The sequence below is a fragment of the Hylobates moloch genome, unplaced genomic scaffold (genome assembly GCF_009828535.3).
Source record: "Hylobates moloch isolate HMO894 unplaced genomic scaffold, HMol_V3 SCAFFOLD_11, whole genome shotgun sequence".
NCBI lineage: Eukaryota > Metazoa > Chordata > Mammalia > Primates > Hylobatidae > Hylobates > Hylobates moloch.
Window position 1 is genome coordinate 27842180 of NW_026652286.1, and position 24854 is coordinate 27867033.

General features: G+C 43.3%; 1 protein-coding gene across 3 annotated transcripts in view; it reads right to left on the reverse strand.

Moving 5' to 3' along the window:
• The window catches only part of NAV2 (neuron navigator 2), a 780691-nt gene that overhangs the window by 266221 nt on the left and 489616 nt on the right, over positions 1-24854 (reverse strand). For all 3 annotated transcript variants that reach the window (XM_032166418.3, XM_032166417.2, XM_058424471.1), the window contains 2 exons: positions 17590-17707; positions 7606-7658 (listed from right to left, as the gene is read on the reverse strand). In XM_032166418.3, the coding sequence (XP_032022309.1) occupies positions 7606-7658; positions 17590-17707 (171 nt within the window). The remainder of the gene's footprint in view (positions 1-7605; positions 7659-17589; positions 17708-24854) is intronic.

Genomic DNA, 24854 nt, shown 5'->3' on the forward strand with positions numbered 1-24854 from the left:
CAGCTGTAGATAATGAAATCAGAATAATGGTATGTTAGAATCCTCCAGCTACACACACACACATTCAGGCCAGATCCCTCCCTGGTCTTTCCATCTGTCCATCCTAACCACCCTGTATTTACTAAATACTGACTACATACCCAGTCACCAAAATGACAGATGCTTAGGATACTCAAGTGAAAGACATGGTATCTCCTTCAAGAAGATGAGTAAACAGACAGCCACAAGAGAGTGTGTTATGTTAAAGGCAGGCACAGGACACTTGGGGACACAAAAGATGATAGGCACCTCATTAGGTCAACACCTTGAGGAAACAAGTGACCTGAATATTAAAGGTCATACTGCCCAGGAAGGGGCAAGTGGGAGATCAGTCCTGGCAGACTGGACGATACTTTATCTGTAAATAAGTACTTTGTATATTACCAAAGTACAAAGGCATGAGAATACGTGGCCTCTTTGGCATACTACAAGGTATCTGGTCTCGCTGGGGCGTAGAGATTGAGTGGCCAAGTGGCAGGAGAGGATGGTAATCAGATCTTGAAGGATCTTCTGTGCTAAAGAGTATGGAGAGGGAAATGGGAGGGCAATGACAGTTTTAAACAGGCATGACTGAAGAGACAGACAGACGTGGAGGTTGTTGCCCCCTCTGAAAGACAATAAACGATGGCCAACACATAAGATAGTGTGTATATGCCGCCCTGGGTGGGAAGCAGTGGATGCTTCCTGCTGATCTTGGCCCTGAGCTCTTTCTACTTTGCTTTAAATTCTAAGTGGCCTATGGACTTTTCTTCATTCCTTCTTGGTTCTGCAACATGTGTGTGCCCTTAGGGCTGTGTAAAAATAGGCCCAGGGCCCAAGGAAGAGGCAACTCAGCTGCCCAAGGATCTCAGACACTCCCCAGGCATGTGGCTGGCTTTCTGGCAGCTGTTGGGAGGCCTCAAGGTCACTGGGCCTGGAAACCTGATCCCACTGCAGATGGCCTTCTCCTGGCCCAGGAGGCTCTGGAGAGAATGCAGCCAGAGGTACCTGGCGCCAGGGCTCTTCGAGGCCAATTCAAGGAGCTGCCTTTCACAAGGGGCCACCTGCCCCTGTTTCAGCTTTCATGTTCCCATCAGCAGGTCAACTCAGGCCCTTTCCAGAAATGTTCCATCTCCTCCATTTTTGATAACTCTCAGCTAAGCCTAACTGGTTCTGCTCTATCTGCAGATGAAAACTAAGGAGAACAAGGCTTGGTGAGGCGGAGACTATTTTTATGACACCCCTTCTCTGTCACAGAGGTAAACACCATATCTCTGAAAATAGACTTGGGTTCAGGCTCCAACTCTGCCTCTCCCTAGGTAAATAATCTGGGACCAAGAGCAACCTTTTAAGTCCTCAGTCCCCATGTACAAAATATAGACAGTAACTGCATCTTTATCATAGGGCTGTTTTGAGTGATTGAGTAGGCTCTCAGCACACAGTCTGGTGCATAGTGAGTGCTCAGTAAATGTTAGCTCATTAAAGTCTCATGGTAACCCTGCGAGGTGTTGTTCTCTTCCACATTTCTCATAGAAGGAAGTGAAGTGCTAAGGCCAAGTGGATTATCCAGGGCCACTTATGATGGGACTGAGCGAGACTGACCACACTGCTCTGTGACATGAGATCTCTCAGGGGTTTCCTTTGAGTCCAGTGCTATGATTCAGAGAGATGTAAGTATACAAATGAATTCAAACCCCACTAAACAAGCCCCCACCCAAAAGCAGAGTTGGCTGTTCCCGAGGCATGTCTGTTTTTTAACAAATACTTAAGTCCCTTGAAAAATCATCAAAAGAGCTAACATCTACTGAGGCCAGCAACTCTGTGGCCAGCAACCTGCCAGCACTTCATGTAGATTGTCTCATGGAAGCCTTAAAACAACCCCATGGGGCAGGTACTGCTGCTACCTCTGTTATAGGAACTAGCTCCCTTAGAGCCTAAGGGACACACCTGGGTTACAAGCAGTTGGCCTTCCCAGCCTTTGCTCTCAGCTGTGATGCCTTGCAGAGGTCAGAGGTAAGACCTAATCCAACTTCACAGAAAAGAGACTGAGGAGGACCCGAGAAAGGAGGGCTAGAGCCAGGAACAGAGCTGAAACCTGACACTGCCATGTTCCTTCCCAGGCTGCATCCCGCTGCATCTCCCCAGGTGCTGGCCTCCTGCAAGGGGCAGCTATGGTGGCCCTGTCCTCGGCTACCTACCCCTACTTATAGCAGCCTTTATCGCTCACATATGGGGTTCCACAGCTTTTATTTGGGAAAATGAGGGGTTCTGCTTATGGAATAGAAGTTAGAAAATCACTGCCTGGCCCTTCTCTGTGCCTAAGTGCAGATTCCTACTGTCTTAAGAACTCCAGTGCTGGCATTTTTCATAGAGCTCCCTGAAAGGACAGCGTGAGAAGCAGAGCTGTGCCCTATGCAGCAGGGGCACCAAACCTGGAGTCTATGGAGCCCCAGGGCATACATGAGCTGGCCTCTGGGGTTCATTATCTGCTCAGGTTGTATGCAAAATTCTGGGGTAAGTGCAATTTGGGGAGGAGAGAGCTAGAAGATTTCTGAAGGTTCTCAGATTTCCAAAAGGTTCTATGTCCCCCAAAGCATGAATGATCACTGAAAGAAATCTTCATTATCATAGTGACTGCCATATATTGAGTGCTGATTATATGCCAGGAGAATAGGGATAATAAGATCACCCACATCAAAGGGCTGTTGGGAGGATGAACTAAGGGGACATGCTGTATTTGTAAAGCACTTAGAATGGTGCTTGGCACAAGGCAAACACTGTAAGCTTTGGTTATATTTTATCACTTTAATTATTATTATCCATTATTATCATTTTCATTGCCTCATTAGTCTTCATGAAAACTTTATGAGGTATGTATTATTATCAACCCCACTTCATAGAACAGGAAATATGAGGCTTCAAAGAGTCAAGTAATTAGCTCAAGGCTACAGAATAGCAGAAAAGGAATTAGAAACCTGGCCTGGCTGGTCCCCAAGCTCAGGCTGGCCCTCAGTCTAGATGCACTGAGGGAAGAAGGCAGGAGGACTCCTTGAAGAGCCCAGGAGGAAGCGGGGGCTCAGCGCTGGGAGGCTCAGCTGACCCCAGGTCCAAGATCAGCTAAAGGGGAAAGCAGGCCTGGGGCTTTTTTGTTGAAAAGGCAAGCAAGCCTCCCTAACTTTGCACTTCTCCTAATCAACAACAGAGAGCCAAGCTGCTTAAAATAATAATGATGAAAAAAGAAAACCACCCCCTGCCACTGGCTATTCCCAGGCTCCAAAGTGGGCCAATGCCCCCAATGTCTTGAGTACAGTGAGTTCAAATTGGGAAGCAGGGCCGCCCCAGCACCCGCTGGCTAACCTCCAAGCAATGTTTTTCCTTCCACACTAACATATAACCCTGCTGAACACACCACTTGAAAGCCAAAGAGATGCCCCTTGGTTGCCATGGCAATGTTAAATAGACAAAACATTTTAACCAGCTCTGACGCACACACCCAAACTTATTTAAGGGCCAAGGGGATGAATTTGGTGGGGGAGAGGGAATGGGGTGGGAGTGTTGTTTCTAAAGCTCCATCTCCAAGGATTTGGCCCCAAAAGCATCTGGGTCAGACTGAAACAGGGCAAAGGGCTCCTTAAAAACAAGCCAAGGCTGGGCTTGCTCCAGGAAAGGGAAGCCACTGCTGTGCCTCTCTGCCTTTGGGTTACAGACCTGGTGCCATTTTACCAGGGCCAAGAGGAGGGCGGCACTGAGGGTTACAAATGCTGATGGAAAAGCATCAAGCTTGAGTCCTGGGGAGAGTATCTCAGTTTCTCACCCAAAAGGTGTGTGTTACGCCAGCCCACAGCAGAGTCAGGAGGACTGAATGTGTGATGGGCTCATAAGCCTTAAAGCACTGTGTAGATGCACATTACTGCTGATATAAAAATATTAACAGCCGTTTCCAACCGGGTTGTGTTTCCATTTCCCAAATTTCATGGCTGAACTTCTGTCCATAGGAATTGATGACCTTGAATTTTTTCCTCTAGAAAACTTTGTTCTGAGGTTTCTCCCCCAGATGTAGGAATCTGTGTGATGAAGCATGCACAAGGCTTGTCCCAGGTCTGAAAAGACCTCTGTGCCTATGAGTCTGTTATACTCTGGGCTCTTCCATGCCCCTCCTTTCACCCCAGGTACAACAGGACAAGGAGTCGATGCTGCCGAGAGGCTAGAAGAGCCTCACCAGACACAGTTCATGGCAATTTGGTACAATCAATGGATGATTGTTTGTAAAACCTTCCTCTGTGGGATCCATGATTTCCTCAGGTAAACCCATTCTCCAGAAATGGGTTCCATGCCTGGGTGTCTCCACTTGGAATCCTTTTCCACCCATCATCTCTTGTGGTGAACTCTCTGACCTTTCAAGACTCACCCTTTAGAAGTTATTTAGGAACCTTCCTTGCCCTGGGGGTAGAATGGGTCCCCACAATGCCATGCACAGATGTCTGTGGGAGCAGCTGCAATAGTCTATTCTTCTAATTGTTCTCTGGTCTCTTGCCCACTTATCTGAGTTCTTTGAGGGCAGGGATCACACCTTGGTCACCTGTGTATTCAGCTTGGCCTAGCCCAGCACCTTGCATTAGTAGGCACTCTGTGACTGCTTGCTGATTGACAGTCTAAAAGTACACAATGCCAAGCCCATTATGATTATGTACTGCTGCCCCTGGAATCCTCTAGGTCATATTCCACAAATGTCTGCTTTCACTTCTCTATCCTCTGGGAAGACCGCAGGAGTTACAGCAGAGAACAGAGCAGCTGGGCAGCCTAGTGGGTTAGGAAGAGTGAAGGGAGGGAGGAAAAGGTGCCCTCTTCCAGGGCTTGCTTGCTCCTCCTACAAAGCTCATGCTTCTAACCTACTCTTGAGCTGAGGATACAAATTGACCCACTGAAAACTGGAATAGCACCCACTCCATTCCTGCTCTGAAATAAAACTCCTTTTGTCTCTACTATTAAAGGGCCCTAAAGGTGCTCTATCTGTTTTCTTAGGGAGTGACTGCATTAACTCTATGCTGATTATTTTTTTTTCCTAGCAGAGCCCGTTACCCTCCTAATAGGATACACTTCCCAAGTTCTCATCTCGTTGTGTGTCATCTTCCTTCTGCCATGCTTTCTACATATCTTCTCCTTTGGTATCCTCCAAACAGGTAATATTTAGCAAACAACACATGTTTATTATTGGCCACCCAGATAAAGTCTAATTGGGAGGTTAACTACCTAGGAATCTAGAAATGGTGGCTCACACCCTATGCCATCTTCTCAAATTATACTTCCCATGAGCAAAAATGCTTTAACTCTATATATGCTTGTGTGCACACAGGTGTCCTATTAGCCAGAAAATCATCCATGCCTGTCTATCAAAAGAACTTCCTGCGTGATCTAGTGAGTTCTGCCTTATGAATTTGTCATTGTTTTGTGATATAGGGGCAAGAACAATGATCCTATTGTCCTGCTCATCATCCTACTCATTTCCTACAGAATAGGATGACTGTGGCAGAGGTTCTTACATTTTCCTGGACTCACATCCTGTACACTGAACTACTCTCTGCTAGGCTTACCACAAGACTGTGTCTGCCTCCCTACCCCTAAGCTGGAACTAATTATCACAGACAATTGTAGGATTTTATATTCTTGTGTTCTAAAAAAAAAAACACAGTTCACACACACAAAAACAGAAACAAAAACAAAACAATATAGCACTGGCATGGCTGAAAGAGTTATGGAGAAACTGCAACACTGCATTGGTGCTATGGTAGTATTTATAAGTAACTTATTTGCATATGGAAATAAATTTGCAAAGAAGAATCTGAAGTGACAATATTACAGGTTGAACATCTCAAATCTAAAAATCTAAAATCTAAAATACGCCAAAATCCAAAACTTTTTGAGCATGACATGAGGCTCAAGGGAAGTGCTCAGTGAAACACTTTGGATTTTCAGATTTGGGATGCTGTAAGTATAATGTAAATATTCCAAAATCCAAAACATTTCTGGTCCCAGATATTTCAGATTAGGGCTACTCAATCTGTATAAGCTTGGAAGTAGACTCTAACAACATGCAAAACCTCCAATAGAAGGTGCTTAGAATACAGGTGCACCAAATAAAATAAAAGGTTGACAATTTCCACATATCAGTTCTACACGCACATTATAATGGGCTAGGGCAACTGCATCAGTATCTATCCTGGAGGGAAATAATGCATCTGTTTCATATGAAGATAGGACTACATGTGTAGCATGCCTGCACTAAAATTAAGTCTTCTATCATCCAAATTTTCTCAATTATTAATATCCTAGACAGCTGCAGTAGCTGCAGCAAAAATAGCAGCCCAGCTTTTCCAAAAGTCAAAGCAGCCATGAGATGTCAGCCTGGGGACTTTCCTATGTAAGGAGTGGTTGGTCTTTGGATCAAAAAGAAAGAAAACCTTCAGTGGAAAACAACAACAAAAACTTGTTTCAGAATATAAACTGGAAAATGACTCCCCTTCCATACATACACTGACATCTTTATATTAAAAATGTGCATAAAAAAAAGCCAGCTAAAAAGGCTGCCTATTTGCCCAAGTCACTGGGATAACAATTCAGAAAACTAAACAGTAAACCCAAGGAATGCCAATCACTTTAGTTTATTCTGAAATGAGACCTATCAAACTGTGCCTACTCAAAGGAGGTAGGATGGGGTTACAGAAGCAAATTAAGCTTTTTTTTTTTTTTTTCTTAGATTTCTGGAAGCAAATGAATATCCAGCAAAAAAATAGTTGTCCTTAAGTTGCCACCTTCATGTTTTAAATAGGTTATTAGTGTTATCTTAACAGACTCTGAAAACACAATTTTTTTGTAAATATTCATGCTTGAAATGTGTTTTGAAGTGAAAAACTAAGCCAATGTTTTCTGAATTCAACAATGACCATAAATTTTAATTCAAAGATTATGTGCAGGACATGCAATATGAAAAAGAACAGATTTTTAAAAGATTAGTTTTGGGGATTATGTATAAAGCTATAATATCACAGCTTAAATGCATCATGCCAGAGAGAATACCACTTGCAAAGGTTATGTTGAAAAGCTTCAGATGTGACTGCACATTTCACATTTCCTGTCACAGTTCTGATTTCACATCATTCTAACCTTTAAAGGCAATCTGACCACATGCTCCAGTTTCTGATTAGTAAGATACCATCACTTCATCCGTGCCTCAGCTCCATACACAAACACATATTAATGTGGGTCTTTGAGGAAGCAGAACGAGCCATAACAGTTCAAGTACTAAACATGTATATGTTTGTACCAGTTCTGCATAATTTGTGTCTAAGAGCAAGGACAATATTTCACTTTAACTGTCTCACGATCTACATAAAAATCACAGCCATTTTTCAATAAATGCCAACAAATGTCAGAAAAGCAGAACACGGCTACTTGGAAATAGCTGTGAGTTTATTAATATAATCCCCTGGAGTAAAGCATCTGGTATGAATGTTTTCAAGATGGTCAATATCATTTAGAGGCAGGGCTTGCTGACAGAACTCAAACATTTACTACCTATGCACCACTTACCATTTGGGATCTGTTCTTCGGACAGCCATTGATGTCTTCAATCTTTTCATTTGCTGAAAAAGGAAACACAAGTCAGAAAAATAAATCACCAGAGAGACACTTTCAGTAGTGATGTTCAGGACACTTGAGGCAACCAAGTCCTAAGGCCCATACCAGGGTTTGTCCAATCAGGGCAGGCATGTGAAATACTGAGACACATCTAGCAAGCTTCAGGACTTACTCATCGAGCTGCTGTCCTCCAGGGACAGCTGGGGCAAGGTCGTCATCTAAAACAGAGACAACTGCATCGATGACAGTCTTGGAGTGATAGGGCATCGTGGAAATGCTTGGAGACTGGGAAAGAGAGTGAGCTAGCTGTGATTGTGCTTTAGGCTCTTGGAAAGGCAAACATAACTGTTACGAAAGACGGAATAGTTCAGAGTGGATCAGTCCAGCTACAACTCAGCTCCCAGGGACAAAAGCCACAAATGAAAGCATCTCACTCCATCTTTGGCCAGACTAATATTGCTTTTGTTTGTCCTAATAACTATTCCCAAAGCAGTGGCAAATGGGGAAAATGAGAAAGTGAGACTTCATCACTTTCTCACTATGTGACTTGACCAACGCCACACAGTAAGTCCAAATTAGATCAAGGGACACACATATGTGAAGTCATAATAGCACCCAGCTACTTACAGAAGTAATAGAAAGAGTTTGCACTGCACTCACAGGAAATCAAGTACTAATACAAAGGAGGACTGGCCCAGCTTCCCTGGCTGAATGCAGTTCATTGTAAGTATGGAGGAGTCCCTGGCACAACACAGTCTGAGATATCTATGGAGAGACTGTGTTTGAGAATACAGCAGCACAAGAAAGGCCGTAAGCATAGTGGTTAGAACACTGGCTTTGGAGGCAAAGATACGTTAGCGTGAATTCCAGCTACAGAGCTTCTTAGCGTGTGACATCAGGCATGTCACTCAACCTCTTTGGGTCACAGTTTCCTCATCTATAAAACACAGTTAATACTACCTGCTTCACAAGAGAAGCAATGAGAATTAGATGATGCCAGTAAAATGCTTAGCACAGTGCCCAACACATAGTAAGTATTCTCTAAATGGTAGTATCATTAACCTGATAATATGCATTATATATAAAAATTTTTTTTTTGATATCTCCGTCTCAGTTTGGAAACTCAGCTAGGGCTCCATAGTAAAGAACTAAGGGTTAGCCTCCTCTTGAAACCTTTATAAGCTCCCTCTGCAATCCCATGTCCTCACCCACAGAAGGGTAAGATACACTCAGGCCTCTATCCTCACAGCACCCTGTACCTGTCTGTTTTGTTCTTAATCATCCAATACATAATTCCTCCTTTTCTTGTTTCCCCAAAATATGCTGTAAGAGCCTGGCAGACGTGTATAGTTTACCTTTCACATCTATATCCATTGAGCTCAATAACTGCTCGCAAAATTGAATTCCCCAAATAAAATCATATCATATTTTAATAAATGATACTTAAAACTTCCAAAAAGAGAAAAGCCATTGGAAACTGTCTGAAAAAGATAATAGAATCAAAGTGTTCCAAGACTCCAAGATTTTAGAAACCTGAATCATTATCTCAAATTGAATTTATTTTTTCTCTACTGTTTCTATCTTGAGAGAGAAGTGAAAATTAAGAAGCAAGCTAGTGGCAGAAAATTGTCCAAAAATCTAATTACCATAAGACAGACTGGTTAGTATATATTCAGTCTAATCTACACCTTTTTTTTTAGAACTTGCCAGAAGTAATAGATGTTAAGGTTTATGACCCACCTGGGAAAATCCCAATCTTCAGAGATCTAATTGCATTTTCTCAACTCCTCTTAATATAAGAACACTAGGATAGGCATTGTAGAAAGCCTTGCTCCCAAAAGAGGTGCCATGAAAAGCACAAACAAGATGCCCACTGAATGGAATAGCTCATGGATGTTTGTTCTTCTGTTTATCAGAAAATATAATGAGCCAGAGTATATTGCTAGCATGTAAACTTCATAAGAACAGATATTCTTATCTGCTTTGTTTTCTACAGTCACCCCAGAGCTTAGCACAGTGTCTGGCACACAGGAGCCACACAATAAATACTTGTTGAGTGGAACTAAGAAATAAGTCTTCTGAATATCTCAATGAATCAAGAAATCTTGATTCTTGAACACTGAGATGAATCAAGAATGGCTGCCTATTTTCAGGCAGCTATCCTTCCACTTGTAATACAGATGTACATACTAAAGACCAAAAAAAACAAACACTTGACAAATGGCACTCTTTCATACCTGGGAAATTATGGCAGGCATGAGCTCTGACCTTGGATTTTGACACTCAACACTGGAGAGAATAAATATGCGGCTTTTGAGAATCAAGGCCAATCAAGGTGTCTTCCAACTGGATACTTGTGATGGCCAAAGTCATAAGTCATTGGATTCTGATCAATACCCAGTTCAGCATTAGGTCGTTAGTGCTCATTACAGTGAAGGATGGATAACTGTGATCCTAATAAGTCATTTGGGACATTTTAAAGATTCTTTATATGCCACCTGCATAATGAAACCAAAGGGCTTGGTCTAATTTCTCATCTAATTCCTTTTCATGGTCTCTCACCTAAACCCAGTCAGGTGCTCTTTGAATTTAAATATCATGACTCTTACAAGCCTAATACTTCCATTTTACAAAAGTCAAAATAAACTGATAGGGTAAAGCCTAATTATAACCACTCTAAAGAGTATATGGGAAGAGATGAATCAAATGACTAATCCAATCTCAAAATAAATAATTAATAAAATTACAAAATGAGTTTTGGGCCTCCTAGTTTCCAGTTTCATATACTTGAAATACTTCTCCTTTACTTAAATTCCCAGGAATTCCTATGGTTGTCATAAATAATTAGAGTGCTAATAGCAGCTCTGATTCTGCTGGTAAGAAGGAAGAGCTTGGTCTTCAAAGCTGAATTTAGTAACTCAGGGCAGGGGGTCTTTGGCTGCATCCCAAAAGCAGATAATCAAAGAAACAAAGGCACTCATCCCCAAAGTCCTCATCTGTGATTAAAACTGGCATCCTTAAGTGCCAATGGTAATTTATTTATCCCAGCGTATTCAAGACTTTCTTAGCCCCACTAATGCAGTAACCTGCCTGCATGCAAGGTGACAAGTTAGTGACTGGAAAGTATCAGTGCACTTTTAAAATAAGAACAGTGGTATCAAGCTTATTACTTTTCAAAAGACTTCATTAAAGGATTAAGAGCATTTCAATATAGCTTGTGCATCTACGCACTTATCATCCCTGGCAGTTAACAATCCTGTCAATGGGAAGAGACAAAAACTGGCTCCCCAGAAAGGTAAATGACTTACCCAGGGTCACATAATGGTAGTAGATCATCAACAGAAAGAAGGGATAGTCCTACATGTTGTCTGAATTTCCTGGTTGTGTTCAGAGGCAGCACAAACGGTGGTGGAAAAGAAGCTGCTATCAGGTCTTCCCACTTCTAAGAAGAAATTCTCTCTCTCTCTTTGCTCCCTTTTCCTCCAATCCTCCTTTGTTCATCTTTTCCTTCCTCTCTCAACTCTTATCCCCTTTTCTCCCACCCCTTCTCTCTCCCTCCCTGCTTCCCTTGCTCCAACCTCTTCTGGCATCCTCCCTGCGTGACAGCAACGTAAGCAAAGGAGGGAGGCCTGTCTCCCTCTTGATTCATGCTGTTTATCCTGGCCTCTTAAACCTTCTTAATAATTCACAGAGATGCCACTGTGATGGGCTGGCAGGCGACTGCCAACTTGGGGAAGCTCATGACTCAAGAAGATAATCACACTAACAAGACGCTGAACACACAGATCCAACCTTAGCCACCAAAGGAAGGCTCCTAAAGAGCAGCAGCAAAAGGCCCACTTTCTTCTGCCTTATAGAAGATGATGGCGGAAAAGTCCCAAACAATCCCACTATCTAGGAAGCCCAACTCCAGGGGTGTCTGGGATAGATGAAGACTTAAGAACAGCGAATGTAAAAAGCATTTAAGGCCAGGCATGTGGCTCACACCTATAATCCCAGCACTTTGGGAGGCCGAGATGGGCAGATCACTTGAGACCAGGAGTTCCAGACCAGCCTAGCCAATATGGCAAAACCCTGTCTCTACTAAAAATACAAAAATTAGCTGGGCATGGTGGTGCATGCCTATAATCCCAGCTACTCGGGAGGCTGAGGTGGGAGAACTGCTTGAATCCGAGAGGCAGAGGCCTCAGTGAGCCAAGATCGTAACACTGCACTCCAGCCTGTCTCAAAATAAAACAAAACAAAAACCATTTAAGATTTTCCTTGAAGTCACACATCAGATGTTACATCCCAGACTGAAAAATCAACTCTTCAACCACTGGCCCTTGTTCTTGGGCTAAAGCCCAGAATTCGTTGCCTTATACCTGGTGGCCCTGCCCGACTTTGCCTCGCTGGCCCTCTGGCTGTCCTCTCCTCTCTACACACTATTTTCACTGCTGGGAATGCTCTCCCTGACTGCTTTGCCTGTCTCACTCTTAATAAAGTCTGAAGTCTTGGCTTATAGGTAAGTTCCCTGAGGAAGCTTTCTGTGATTGACACCCTCCCACCATCCCCACTCCATCATAGGTCGGGTCTTAGCACCTGACCCATGATGGAGTGGGTCCTCAACCATGCCATCATCACTACACTCCTCCCGGGCCTAGAAAGGGGCTGTCCCTTAAAAGGCACAATCTTGCTGCCTACAAATTTTGATAGGCCTTCATTTAGATATGTTTTCTTTTTAACTTTTCATTTTGGTATAACTTCAAACTTACAGAAAAGTTACAGGAATAGCATAGAGAATTCCCGTATACATCATCCATTCTCCTTTCCTTTCTCCCTCTCCTCTCCTCCCCCTCTTTATCCGTAAGGCACACATATCATCTTTCTTCTGAGCCATTTCAGAATAAGGCACGTAGATTATGCCCTTTGCTTCTTATGCTTAGTGTTTATTTCCAAAGAACTAGTATATTGTCTTCCATGGTACAGCTATAAATTCTGGCAATTTAACATTGATTTAATTCCAACATTCCAGTTTTGCCAATTGACTAAACATGTGCTTTAGACCATGTTATTGCTCTGCACAGGATGCCGTTCAGGATCATGTAGTGCATTTAGCTGTCACATCTCTTTAGTCTCCTTCATCCTGGAACAGTTTCTCAGCCTTTGTCTTCCATAGCATTCACATTTTTGAACAATATAGCCCAGTTTTGTTTTTTTTAATAGAATGTTCCACAATTTGGGTTTGTCTGAGATTCCTTATGATTAGTTTCAGGTTTTCCATCCCTGACTGGAATATAGCATAACTGATGTTGTGTTCTTCTCAGGGTATCACCTCAGGAAGCACATGTCGTCCATCTGTCCCTCACCAGTGATGTAATTTTGATCACCTAGTCATGATGTGATCTGGATACTCCAATTAGTGCTTACTTTGTTTCCCTTTGCAGCTAATAAGCAATCAATAGAGAGATATTTTGAGACTATGTGAAAATCCTGCTCCTCCTCAAATTTCCCCCTCTAGATTTCAGCATAAGTTGATGATTCTTGCCTTAACTCCAATTCACCAGATGGTTGCAACTCCCTCTACCTTTATCAGTCAGCGTTCTCCTGTAGAGTCCGGCCCTCTCTTCTCCTCCATTGATATATCTATTTTTAAATGTATCTATTTATTATTATAGGCTTGTGGATTCCTATTTTATTTAGTGGCTATAATCCAATGTTTTCCTCAATTGATTTTGATGTTCACACTGTCCCCAGATTGGATTATTCTTTGTAGCCCTACAGAGAATGACACTACCAACGGGAGGACTTAATAAAAGAAGAGCTGCTGTGGTCTGAATGTTTGTGTCCTCCCAAAATTCATATATTCAGGTTTAATCCCTAATGTAATGGTGTTTGGAGATGGGGCCTTTGGGAGATAATTAGGTCATGAGGGTAAAGACCTCATGAACAGGATTAGTTCCCTTATAAAACAGACCCAAGAGAGCTTGATACTGCCTTCCACCATGGAAGGACACGATGAAAAGATGGCTGTCTGCAAATGAGGAAGTGGGCCCTCCCGAGACATAGAATCTGCCAGCACCTTGATCTTTGACTTCCAGCCTCTAGAATCATAAGAAATAAATGTCTTTTGTTTATATGCCACTCAGTCTGGTGTTTTGTTGTAGCAGTCTGAATCTAAGACAAGAGTTTTTGAAGGATTCCAACTCTCCACCATTAGAACTAGTGCCTGAAAAGGTAGTAAGCTGCCCATCACAGGAAGTAATTAATAGAGGTTGTTGACTACTTTTTATAGAAGCAATTCATTCATCAGATCGGAGCTTTTAAAGGTCCTTTCCAAACCTGACAGTTGAGAGCTGTGGTAGATCCCTAGAAAGTAGAAAGGTGTGACATACAATTTAGAGGAATGTTTAGTGGAGTACTAAATGTTGAGAAGGGGAAACATTCAGGCCACCTATTGGAAACAATCCAACTCAGGCTGGTAGCGAATAAAATTCTTATCCCTAATCCTCTCAACTTTTCCTGAACATCACTGCATGCAAGGCACCATGCTAAATGTTGGGAACCCAGAAAGGAAGACAACTAAGACCCAGGCCCAAGACAGCAGCTGGTGGGATGACAGAGGGAGGTCCCTCTGGTTCTGTGTGGGGGAGCTAGGAAACGTCTCAAAGAGAAAGTCACTTTTCAAGAATAAGTAGGAGCTTGCCAGTCAAAGAACAAGTACAGCCACTAGAATTCTGTCCAGTATAAGATCAAGTCAGTAAGATTCCAATTCTGGGAAAATTTTATGTAGATATATATAAAATTTTATGTAGAAAATTCATATTTTATATAGAAAATCCAATTTTATATAGATATCCACATATCTATATATACATACATATGTGTATATTAAATATGTGTACACATACAAATATATTTTTACATTTTCTTTTAATGGTCATGTATGGGGGAAAGCATGGACTTGAAAAGCAAAGTGTTCAAATGGCCAATAGTTCAGCATCCTAGTCAGAAGATGCTTCTCCCTCTTCTCACCAAGAGACCTGTGTTCATAAGACAATCTAAGAGTAAATGCTCTGAGCTGGCTGATAGACAACTGAGGAAAGAAGTCACACAGGAGATGCCTACAACTGCTGTCTTCTCACTCCTCCTTTTAGTCTGTTCTCTACATACAGAGCAGAGCTTCCAAGCCCCAGCACAGCCAGTCTGACAAGAGAGTCACATGCTGACATCCAGCCTTACTTGAGGAGTCTCTGGACAGAGCGATCCTGTGCTGGAGGGTTTAGGGAAGCAATTTAGTGGCCTCAGGTGTGGCCTGGACAACTGGTGCTAACTTGGGTCTCTGGAACTGCAGACCAGTACCCTAGGCCTAAAGATGCCACTGTCTAGGGAAGTTCATCTCATCTGAATAGATTCAGGGAAGCATCATCCTGAGCAATGATAAAGCTGCTAACTTACATTTTCATAGCACTATGTTTAGAAAATGCACAACATACATACTCCCATTTGCCTCTTCTGAGCCCAAGGCAGACATGACTAATGTATCACAACATACTGACACAGATATTGAGACCTCATCATCCTTCCATACATACCTTTCTAGGTAGCTGCTGCCAAGTGCTATCTGGAACATGTCATAGATTTCAAACTTATGTCATATTTGATACCTGACTTAAATTTCATAAGACTGCTGTAAGATCAGACAAAACAAGCATGGATATCCTCATTTTAAAGATGGAGAAACAGGCAGTAGAGCTGATCCCACAATCAGGAGGGATGGAGCTGGAATGAATGTAAGACCTTTCAGTATGATCGTTTTTATATTCCCTCTCTTGCTGCCTGTGCTAAAACCTGGGAAGTTTTCAGGTAGAAACACTCTGCACAGCTGCAAAACTCAGTCAAAGTAGGCCCACATGCATAATGTGATTCTGCTGATGTGGGCTTCAAAACCCAGCTCAGGCGCAAGTTGTATTTCCATGATGATTCTACCAAAAAAAAAAAATGGTACCCCTTCTTCTGAGGTCTCAGCCTTCCACATTTGTTGTTTATTCTTAACAAGGAGTATAGTACTGGAACACATTGGTGCTCAATAAGTGGTTACTAAAGGGAAGGAGGACAAAGCCCTGCACTAAGTTAAGCATCTCTGGAGTAAAAAGTGATATAATACAGCAGAGCAAAGAACAGAAGCTTTAGAAGCAGACTGGCTGGGTTAGAATTCCCACGGATACTAGTCAGGTGACATTGGACTACTAAGCTTCACTGGGCCTCAATTTCTGCATCTGTAAAATGGAGAGAATACCACTTACTTCAAAAGGGTTTTGAGAAAATGAGAGAAATTTTTAAAGAGGTTTGGACAATAATGATGAAGAGTAAGAGGAAGAGGAAGAATTGGAAAAAGGAATGTGGCATACAGATTTTACAGCAACCCCTAATGATGCCTGCACTTTGGTATTCATGCCCTTGTATCATCCCGTCCCCTTTGGGTGTAGGGACCTGTGACTTGCTTCTAACCAACAGACTATGGCAAAGCTGGTAAGATGCCATTCCCATGATTATGTTAGGTTAGGTAAGATTCTACCCTGTTAGCAGACTTGTTCCAGAAGCTTTCTCCCATGCTGGCACTGAGGAAGCAGGCAGATATTGGGAGGCCCATGTGGCAAGGAGCTGAGAGCAGCATCTAGGAGGTGATGGTGGCCTCCATCTGACAGCCACCAAGAAGCCAGGGCCCACAGTCTTAAAATGGCAAGAAAATTAGTTCAGCCAACAAACTGAGTGAACATAGAAGCAAACCCTTCCCCAGTTAAGCCTCCAGATGGGAATGCAACCCTGGGCAACAGCTTGACTGAAGCCTTGCAGAGGCACCCAGCTAAGCTATGCCTAGAGTTCTGATGCATAAAAGCTGTAAGATAATAAGTACATGTTGTTTTAAGTGGCTAAGTTTGTGATAATTTGTTATACAGCAACAGAAAACTAATACAGGGAGAGGAGGAAAAAGGAGAAGAGGAGAATCAATGGCAGGTAGTCTTAAGAAATAAATCATAAGACAACAGGGAAAACAAACTCCTTTCTCTTTGAATGGCAGCAGTAGTCCAAAAGTTTCAGCTAAGGCCAACCTTCTGTGTTTTCAGGTACATACTCCACGGATTTGAGCAGAGCTCTAACTATGAAAGACTACTTCTCACACTTGAAGGGTAAGCAACTTTTCCACAACAACACACCAGAGAGGCTGGGCCCTGTCATCTCCTTGCATCTTCTCCTTTGGCCAAGGCTACCAGCGACAATCATCAGGCTAATGCTGTCCAATTGACCTCTAAGCCTCCTCGGTCTGCTCTGGGCTCTCAGGCAGGTCCACAGGGTGGTTACCTTAAGGCCCAAGGCAAAGCTGTGGCCAGTATCCACCCATGTGCCTTCACTGGAGGAACTCTCTCCTCCCAACACACGGCCAAGGCATGAAAAATTCCACTGCTCAAGTTCCCTTCCTCTAGCATTAACCAGGACCATCTAATCCTCTCTGGAGTCTTAGCCTTTGATTTGTCAGACCCAAGTAGAGTTGGCAGGATTAAACCAGCCCCACATTACTTTTTTTTGGAAATATTTCCAGAGTAATCCACAAAAGTACCATCTAAAGGGGGAAATGAGAGAGCCAGAAAGATAATGGGAGGCAAGAAGTGGGGCAGAACACCTCTTCCCCAAACCACTAGCATTTCCCTCTGGCCTTGGCCAGCCTTTCTTCTGAGAGAATCAAGATGATATTTCTGTGTACGTGACCTTAACAGGAAAAGCATAAAATCAAGCTGGTACTCACACAACCTAGTCAAAACACGAATCAAGTAAATTGTCAAGATATGAGACAGAAAGCTGCCTTCTGAGAGATTTCAGTGTTCTGTTCCCCTCACCCCGGCCTTTTGGGATGGCTCCACTGTAACTCATTATCCCCAAGGTAAAATCTGCTCTTACCCACAACCTGGATAATCTGGGCCAGGAGGACGCCATCTGTCACATCTTGCTGGAGATCCTTGATGAGACGCTTGTGGCCGGATTTGGCTAGATAATGATTGGCCCAGTCTGTGTAGATCTGCAAAAAAAGCAAACAGGCAACTTTAGGAAGCCAGTCGGATCCCCTCTCAGAGTCTGAGGCAGCTGCTCGGGCCGGCACAGTGGCCACTGTCCCATTGGTAAGCTTTCAGGGCCAGCCAGCACCATTAAAATTCAGTGCATTGTGCTGATCATGCATTCAGCTAACCATAGCTGGGCCTTAGCCTATTGAGAGAACTGCCGTCAAGATTCAGGGAAAAACTAAAGAAAGCTTCAAAACATGCAGAGGGCTGAATGAGACAGGGGACACAGAACTAAACAGTCTGCTCCAGACGGCTTTGAGAGGCTGCAGCTTTGAGAGGCTGCGACTCTAGATGCAAGCAAAGTCTCCCCCACCCCTTCCCATCCTTTTCTCTTTATTGAGAAAAGGTATGGGGAGGTTACCACCCAACAGGCATCTCTTAATGGGCCATTTCAGGGTAAGGAGGGCTATTGAGCTATTCTGAGTTCTCAGGAGCCTGGGTCCCTTGAAAAGAAGCCAAGTATGAAAACAGAGCCCCTTCAATTACTCTTGTGTGAGTGAAGTTATTTACGGCCTCACAATAATCTCAAATTTAATCGGTTTAATTTAAAAGCCAGGCATCATTTTCACTGTTGGGATTCTGTGAACAAAACCCAGCAAATTCCAACATATTTAAACACAACACTGTTGTGTGCAGCATTTTAGAAGGCAAAGACTGGCTGACCCATGGAATCAGGAGAGCAGAACCCCTTGGGGAACATATCTGACCTGCTCTTCCTGGTCACAGAATGGTCAGGAAAGAAGAATATTTTCTTTCCAAACAGGCCAACACGCACAAGAAAACTCTTGCCTGAAAATGTTCTCCCCAACCATCAAAGCCAAAAACAAACAAAACAAAAAACCTTCTGAGTTTGAGTGCCAAGTTCCATACATGGACTTGTGAGTTTGCAGAAGAGTGTATATGCGAACATGTAGGCCTTAGGGTATCAGCACCTGTTTTTTTCAGAGGGATAGGAACAAATGATTGGTCAAAAAGAGAATGTCCTGCCTCAACTAGTTAGTGGCAACAGGCTCAAGTACTAATCCCATGATGTCTCCACCAAAATGATGAAGGTGATCATTCTACCTCAACCAGTAGGCCTGCTCCAAGGATCCATGTGACTCCCAGAGCAGCATATGGTCTCATCCTCACCCTCCATCCTGTTCTTCCAAATGCCTTTCCCAGTGTAATCTCACACAATGGCCACCCCCCACGCCCCCCGCAACACTCCTGGAATGGGAACAGGAGCCGGGGTCAGGTTTGCCAAGCAGAGACCTTCTAAGGAGGCAGCATCTCTGGCTACTCCACCTGGGGACCATGAGGGCCTCATACCAGGAAGGGATGAGGTGGAGCTGCATCTTCTGGTTCCTGAAGAGATGAGAGCTGTAGCACCTGTCCACCACCCACTCACCTAGAAGCTCTGTCTTCCACTGCAAAGGTACACCCACAGTGTCCCTCTATTTCACAACACAGCCCAAGGATCCAATCCTTAAATCCATGCTAGTCTCCTTCCCTGTGACTCTCCAGTTGTCAGAGACCAACGATCCAGTAAAGCAAGAGTATTTTCAATTTTATAAGCACAAAGAAGGCTCAGGAAGTAGACCATCACCTTTGTAATGACAATAGCCAACTTGAAATTTAAAAGATCATTAAAGAAAATTATTAAGAGGGAGAGAGGAAGGAAAATAAACATTAAAAGGAAAAGAGGCAGACACGGGTTCAGGTCCCGGTTCTGTAGGCTCCACAAGAGTAGGGATTTGGGTCTGTTTTGTTTAATGACGTATGCCAAGTACCTACAAGAGCACATTTGAAAGAGTGCCTTGTGCAGAGAAGGAGCTTAATAAATCCAACTAACATACAGTGCCTACTACATGCCAGGCACTGACACAAACATTGTACACATGTTAACTCATTCAATCCTCATTCTGTGTGACAGAGGTTATTATTGTGTCCACTTTTCAGAAGAGAAAACTGAAGAGCAGAATGGTAAAGTAACCTGTCCAAGGTCACAAATAGCGGCTAAGCCAGGATTTGAGCCCAGGCTAACCTATTTTACAATCCCTTTGACATTCTACAATGCCTCCCTGAACACAAATATGAATGTTAATCGAGTTATTCATCCCTTCCGTGGCATCCTCCTACTGACTCTAGGTTCATGCCTCTATTATGTTCTCAGCGAAAGAATTTATTTTTATTTATTTTTTCCCAAGACAGAGTCTCATTCTGTCACCCAGGCTGGAGTGCAGTGGCGTGATCTCGGCTCACTGCAACCTCTGCCTCCCGGGTTCAAGCAATTCTCCTGCCTCAGCCTCCCAACTAGCTGGGATTACAGGTGTACGCCACCACGCCTGGCTAATTTTTGTATTTTTAGTAGAGACAAGGCTTCACCATGTTGGCCAGGCTGGTCTCTAGTTCCTGGCCTCATGATCTGCCCACCTCAGCCTCCCAAAGTGCTCGGATTACAGGCGTGAGCCATCGCATCCGGTCCCAGATTTTAAAAGTAATCAAAACCCAAACCTAGATCTTTCCCTTGCTATCTGAATGCCTTTGGATAAATGACTCCACTTTTCTGGGCTTCAGTTTACTCACCTGTAAAATAAGTACAATAAGGCCTGCTTCAGAAGGTCAATGTGAAGACTCAGAGTGGCACTGTATGGAAGTGCCTGTCCTGACCCATGCTGGTGGGGCTCAGGAAGTGAAGGCAATTGGGGAGGAGGGTAATAAAAAGGCGTGCTCTGGAACTGACAGAGTTGCTTTAATCTTAGCTTCTATGCTACCAATTCCCTCTGTGCCCTCTGGCCTAAGTGTTGTCATTTGCAAGATAATGATACCTACATCATTGGTATTATGAAGATGAAATGAGCTCATACATACAAAGGTCACAGAATCTGGCACATGCTAAGTGTTCAGTAAATAAAAGTTAATAATAAAAAATTTTATTAACAGCTTCATGAAATGGCCATAACAAAATCAGCCACAGTCTCCACCCTGAATCTCCAGGATACAAATGACTTAAGGATTTCTTCCCCTTCTCACAGCCAAATTTCAAGAGTCTGGAATATCCCCTACCTGGAATAACAAAGTATGGCAGAGTGTAAAAGAAAAACAAGTCCGAAACCGGCCAGGCTGGTATATAAAGCAGGGCTTCCTTCCCTAACTAGGGGATGCACCACACTGCTCTCTCAAACCCTGGAGGGATTTCCTCAGCCACGTGGGAGGGACCGTGAAGTTTACAGTTTAAAGCCACGTGCACCTAAAACATCAGCTGAGTGAGAAGTGAACATCAACAAGGGCACAGCTGAGTGGGATGAGATGCTGGTGCCTCAGCTCATCCCTTCTTAGATGATTAAGGTTCTTTAAAATAGACGTACTGTCTCTACAACTAGGCTTCTTTGTGAGTTTGCACAACACAGCAAGAAGCCAAGGTTAAACTTATTTCAACAAGTGCACATACACACACACTGCGATTGCAGAGCCACAGTGAGGCCACACAAGTATCAAGTACAATCACAAGAACTTCCACAGGATAGAGTGGTTGGAAACGGCTCTGCCAAAATGAACTTCTCATTCTGAAACAAGAGCTCTTTTCTCAACTTTAATTTACCTACACACCAATGCCAAACGAACTTTCCTAGGGCGCAGCTCTAATCTAATTACCCGTTTAAAAAATCATCAATGGCTCCCCACTTCCCACTGAATTAAAGGCAAACTTGAGCCCAGGAGTTCAAGACCATCCTGGGCAATGTGGCGAAACCCCCTCCCTACAAAAAACACAAAAAATTAGCTGGGTGTGATGGCACGTGCCCATAGTCACACCTACTGAGGAGGCTGATGTGGGAGGATCACCTGAGCCCTGGAGGTCAAGGCTGCAGTGAGCCGTCATGCATCATTGCACTCCAGCCTGAAAAAGGAGTGAAATTCTGAAACATGTTACAACATGAATGAACCTTGAAAACGTAATTCTAAGTGAAATAAGCCAGATACAAAAGGACAATACTGCACGTTTCCACTTACAGAGGTATCTACAAGAATCAAATTCATAGAGACAAAGTAGAATAGAGGTTAAAAGGGTCTGGGCAGAGGGAGGAAAGGGAAGTTTTATGCGTACAGAGTTTTGGTTTGGGATGTTGAAAAAGTTCTGGAGATAAATAATGGTGATGGTTACATACCATTGGTTACGTGAATGTACTTAATGCCACTAAATTGTATATGTGAAAAATAGTTAAAATGGTAAATTTTGTATCTACTTTATACCATCCCCCCTTAAAAAATTGTTTTTAAGAGTCAAGGTCTCACTCTGTCTCCCAGGCTGGGGTGCAGTGGGGTAATCAAAGCTCACTGCAGCTTCGAACTCAGCCAGCTTCCCTGACTCAAATGATCATGCTGCTTCAGCCTCCTGAGTAGCTGGGACTACAGACGGTGCCATCATGCCCAGCTCATTGTTGATTCCCTCCCCTTGGTAGAGACAGGATTCTGCTATACTACCCAGGCTTGTGGAACTCATAGAACAAAGGATCCTCCCTCCTAGGCCTGGGTGTGGGCTCGCAAAATGCTGGGATTCCCGGATTACAGGCAGGCGCACCACACCAGGAGCAAACACTTCCCACTTTAAAATTCAATTTGTGATTGGCTGTCATTCAGTATTATGCTAATTAAGCATGCCTGTTTTTAAACTTCTTAAAACAATTTTTTAAAATTAAAAAAATAATAAAAAAAATAAAGGCAAACTCTTCACACTTCAGTCAAGGCAGCCTTATCATCCATCTGTTCTACCCCAGAATGTCCTCCAGCCTTTGAAGGGGAGGCAGCATGTGTAGAAGAATGCAGCCTTTGGAATCTGACCTAGTCAAGCTGGCCCTTGGCCCTGGGCAGTGTTAGTTTCTACTAATCTTTCTGTTCTTCGGTTTTATCATCCATAAAACAGGGATTATATCAAACATAAGGCAGTGGCTGGCAAACTGCAATCCAGGCCAATTCTAGCTGACCATCTATTTATGTAAACAGATAGGTGGTCAACAACCTCAGGACAGGTTTCGGGACACAGACTCATCCATTTATGGTCTCTGGTTGCTTTCGTGCTACAAAGCAAAGCCCAGCAGTTGTGGCCGAGAGACCTGTGGTCCACAAAACCTCAAGTACTGACTTCCAGCTCTTCACAGAAAGTCTGCCAGTCTATGTTATAAGGACCAAATGAAATGATACACCTACACATACCACACGCTCGGTAGTAATAATACGATAATCCTCAGGAACACCGGACACAACCCACACTTCCCTCTCTCTGAACTCAGTCTATCCCCTCTGCCCAGGTGCCTCTGCTGCCTGAGGCCATCTCACCCAGCTCAATTCTCAATTCCAATGCCCGTCCCCCATCAAGTCCCTCTTAATTTCCTGACCCAAACCTCAGCTGCCTGTGATATAGCAGATGTAGAGAACGTGTATGCTGGCACCACCTTTCCACTCCCACTCACCCATCTTTGCACTCCTAGTAGTGCCTCACAGGGGCTGGCCCACGGCAGGAGGCCGGTAAGTGGTCGCCAGGTAGAGCTGAACATGGAGAAAAAGGGCAAATCTTGGGAAACTGATTACACTTGAGACTTACATAATGTGGGCTCTCAGCAAATCCTCCAACCAGAATCTCTTTATTGATTAAAAAGAGCAGGGAGCAGGGAAAATAAATCACTCCATAGCTCAGGCTCATTAATCAGAAACCATTTAACAAGGATCATTAATTATCTGGAGTTTCCTCTCCCTTCCCTCCCTGTCCCCAGCTCTCAACTTTTCGAAGTGAATCAAGAAAACAACTAGATTTATTTTTTAAATCAGTGTTCATGGGCCATGCTAATCATGGACATAAATTCAGCCCCATCTCCTTCACTTGCTGTTTCAGTAGCTCATGCAAGGGAAATCATTCTTCCAAGGGGTACCCTTGAAAAATAAACTTATAATTTTAGTCATCAAAGATAGATTTCATCAGGTCCAGCAATTCAGCAAAAACAGAGCAATGTGTGTTTTGAGTAAGGCCTCAAGATTTTGAGTAAGGGCTTAAAGCAGGCGGCCTTCCTGTCTGAGCCTCAGCTATCCAGAATTGTTTTCTCCAAAGCCTTTCATTCCCTAAAATGATGGAAAATTGAGGGCTGCTGTTGCTTTTTCCCCAGGAGCCCATTGATTCTTCATCCTGGTTTGCCCCCAGGTGGATAGCTGTGAAGTTTCAGTAGAAACTGATAGGACAAAGAACAGCAGGAAAGAACAAAACCACCATCCCATCCCCAATTCCAATTCTAAATCATCAAGTCATTTCACGAGAAAGTCTCTAGGATCCTTTGACACTAGTACCCAAGGAGTCCAGCCATCCTCTTGCTCCAATCACTCCATCTCGCAGAGGTACCCCTCTCCCCATCCCTTCTAACCAGAAACTCAGTGCTCCAGAACTGCTCTGTGAGGGAGAGAAGCTGCTGTCGAAGGCTTGACAAGATAAAAGGGGAAGGAAAGCTAAGACAGCTAAACAGTGAATTCATTTTGATTCACTTTATTACCCCTGACAGAATTTTAAGGAGTGCGTCATTTGTTTGCTTATAACTCCACATCATTCCACATCAAACAGGCTGAAATCCAAAACGGAACATTTTGACAGATCAATTCAAGTAAAGAACCTAATCATTAGCTGTAATAACAAAAACTGATAATAATTGTACGAAGTTAAACCAAAGGGGATAATAACACTGCTAAGTTTATACTGCAATTAGCCCTCAAATGAAGCAGGGTAGCACTAAAGAACCCAAGAAAAATTCTGCAGAACAACTGCACTGAAAGTGCTAGAATGGAGCCTTAGCAACCAAACTATAAATGCAGATGGATATGCTAGGCAGCCTGATGGATCCAGAGGCAGATGGCGTCAGGTTAGCAGCTCGGGGAGAAACAGAGCAAACTGTATTTCTTAGAAGGAAATGCCAATGTGGAGACTAATGATTAAAGTAAACCAGTCGTTTAGCGTCTGAGGCATTTCCAGTGGATTGACTGTGAGGGGAATGCTACTGTTTGACCCCAATTCAAGAAGCCTCACTCTAGACTTTGGTAATGTCATCAATATAATGCCTTTTTTTTTTTTTTTTTTTTTTTTTTTTA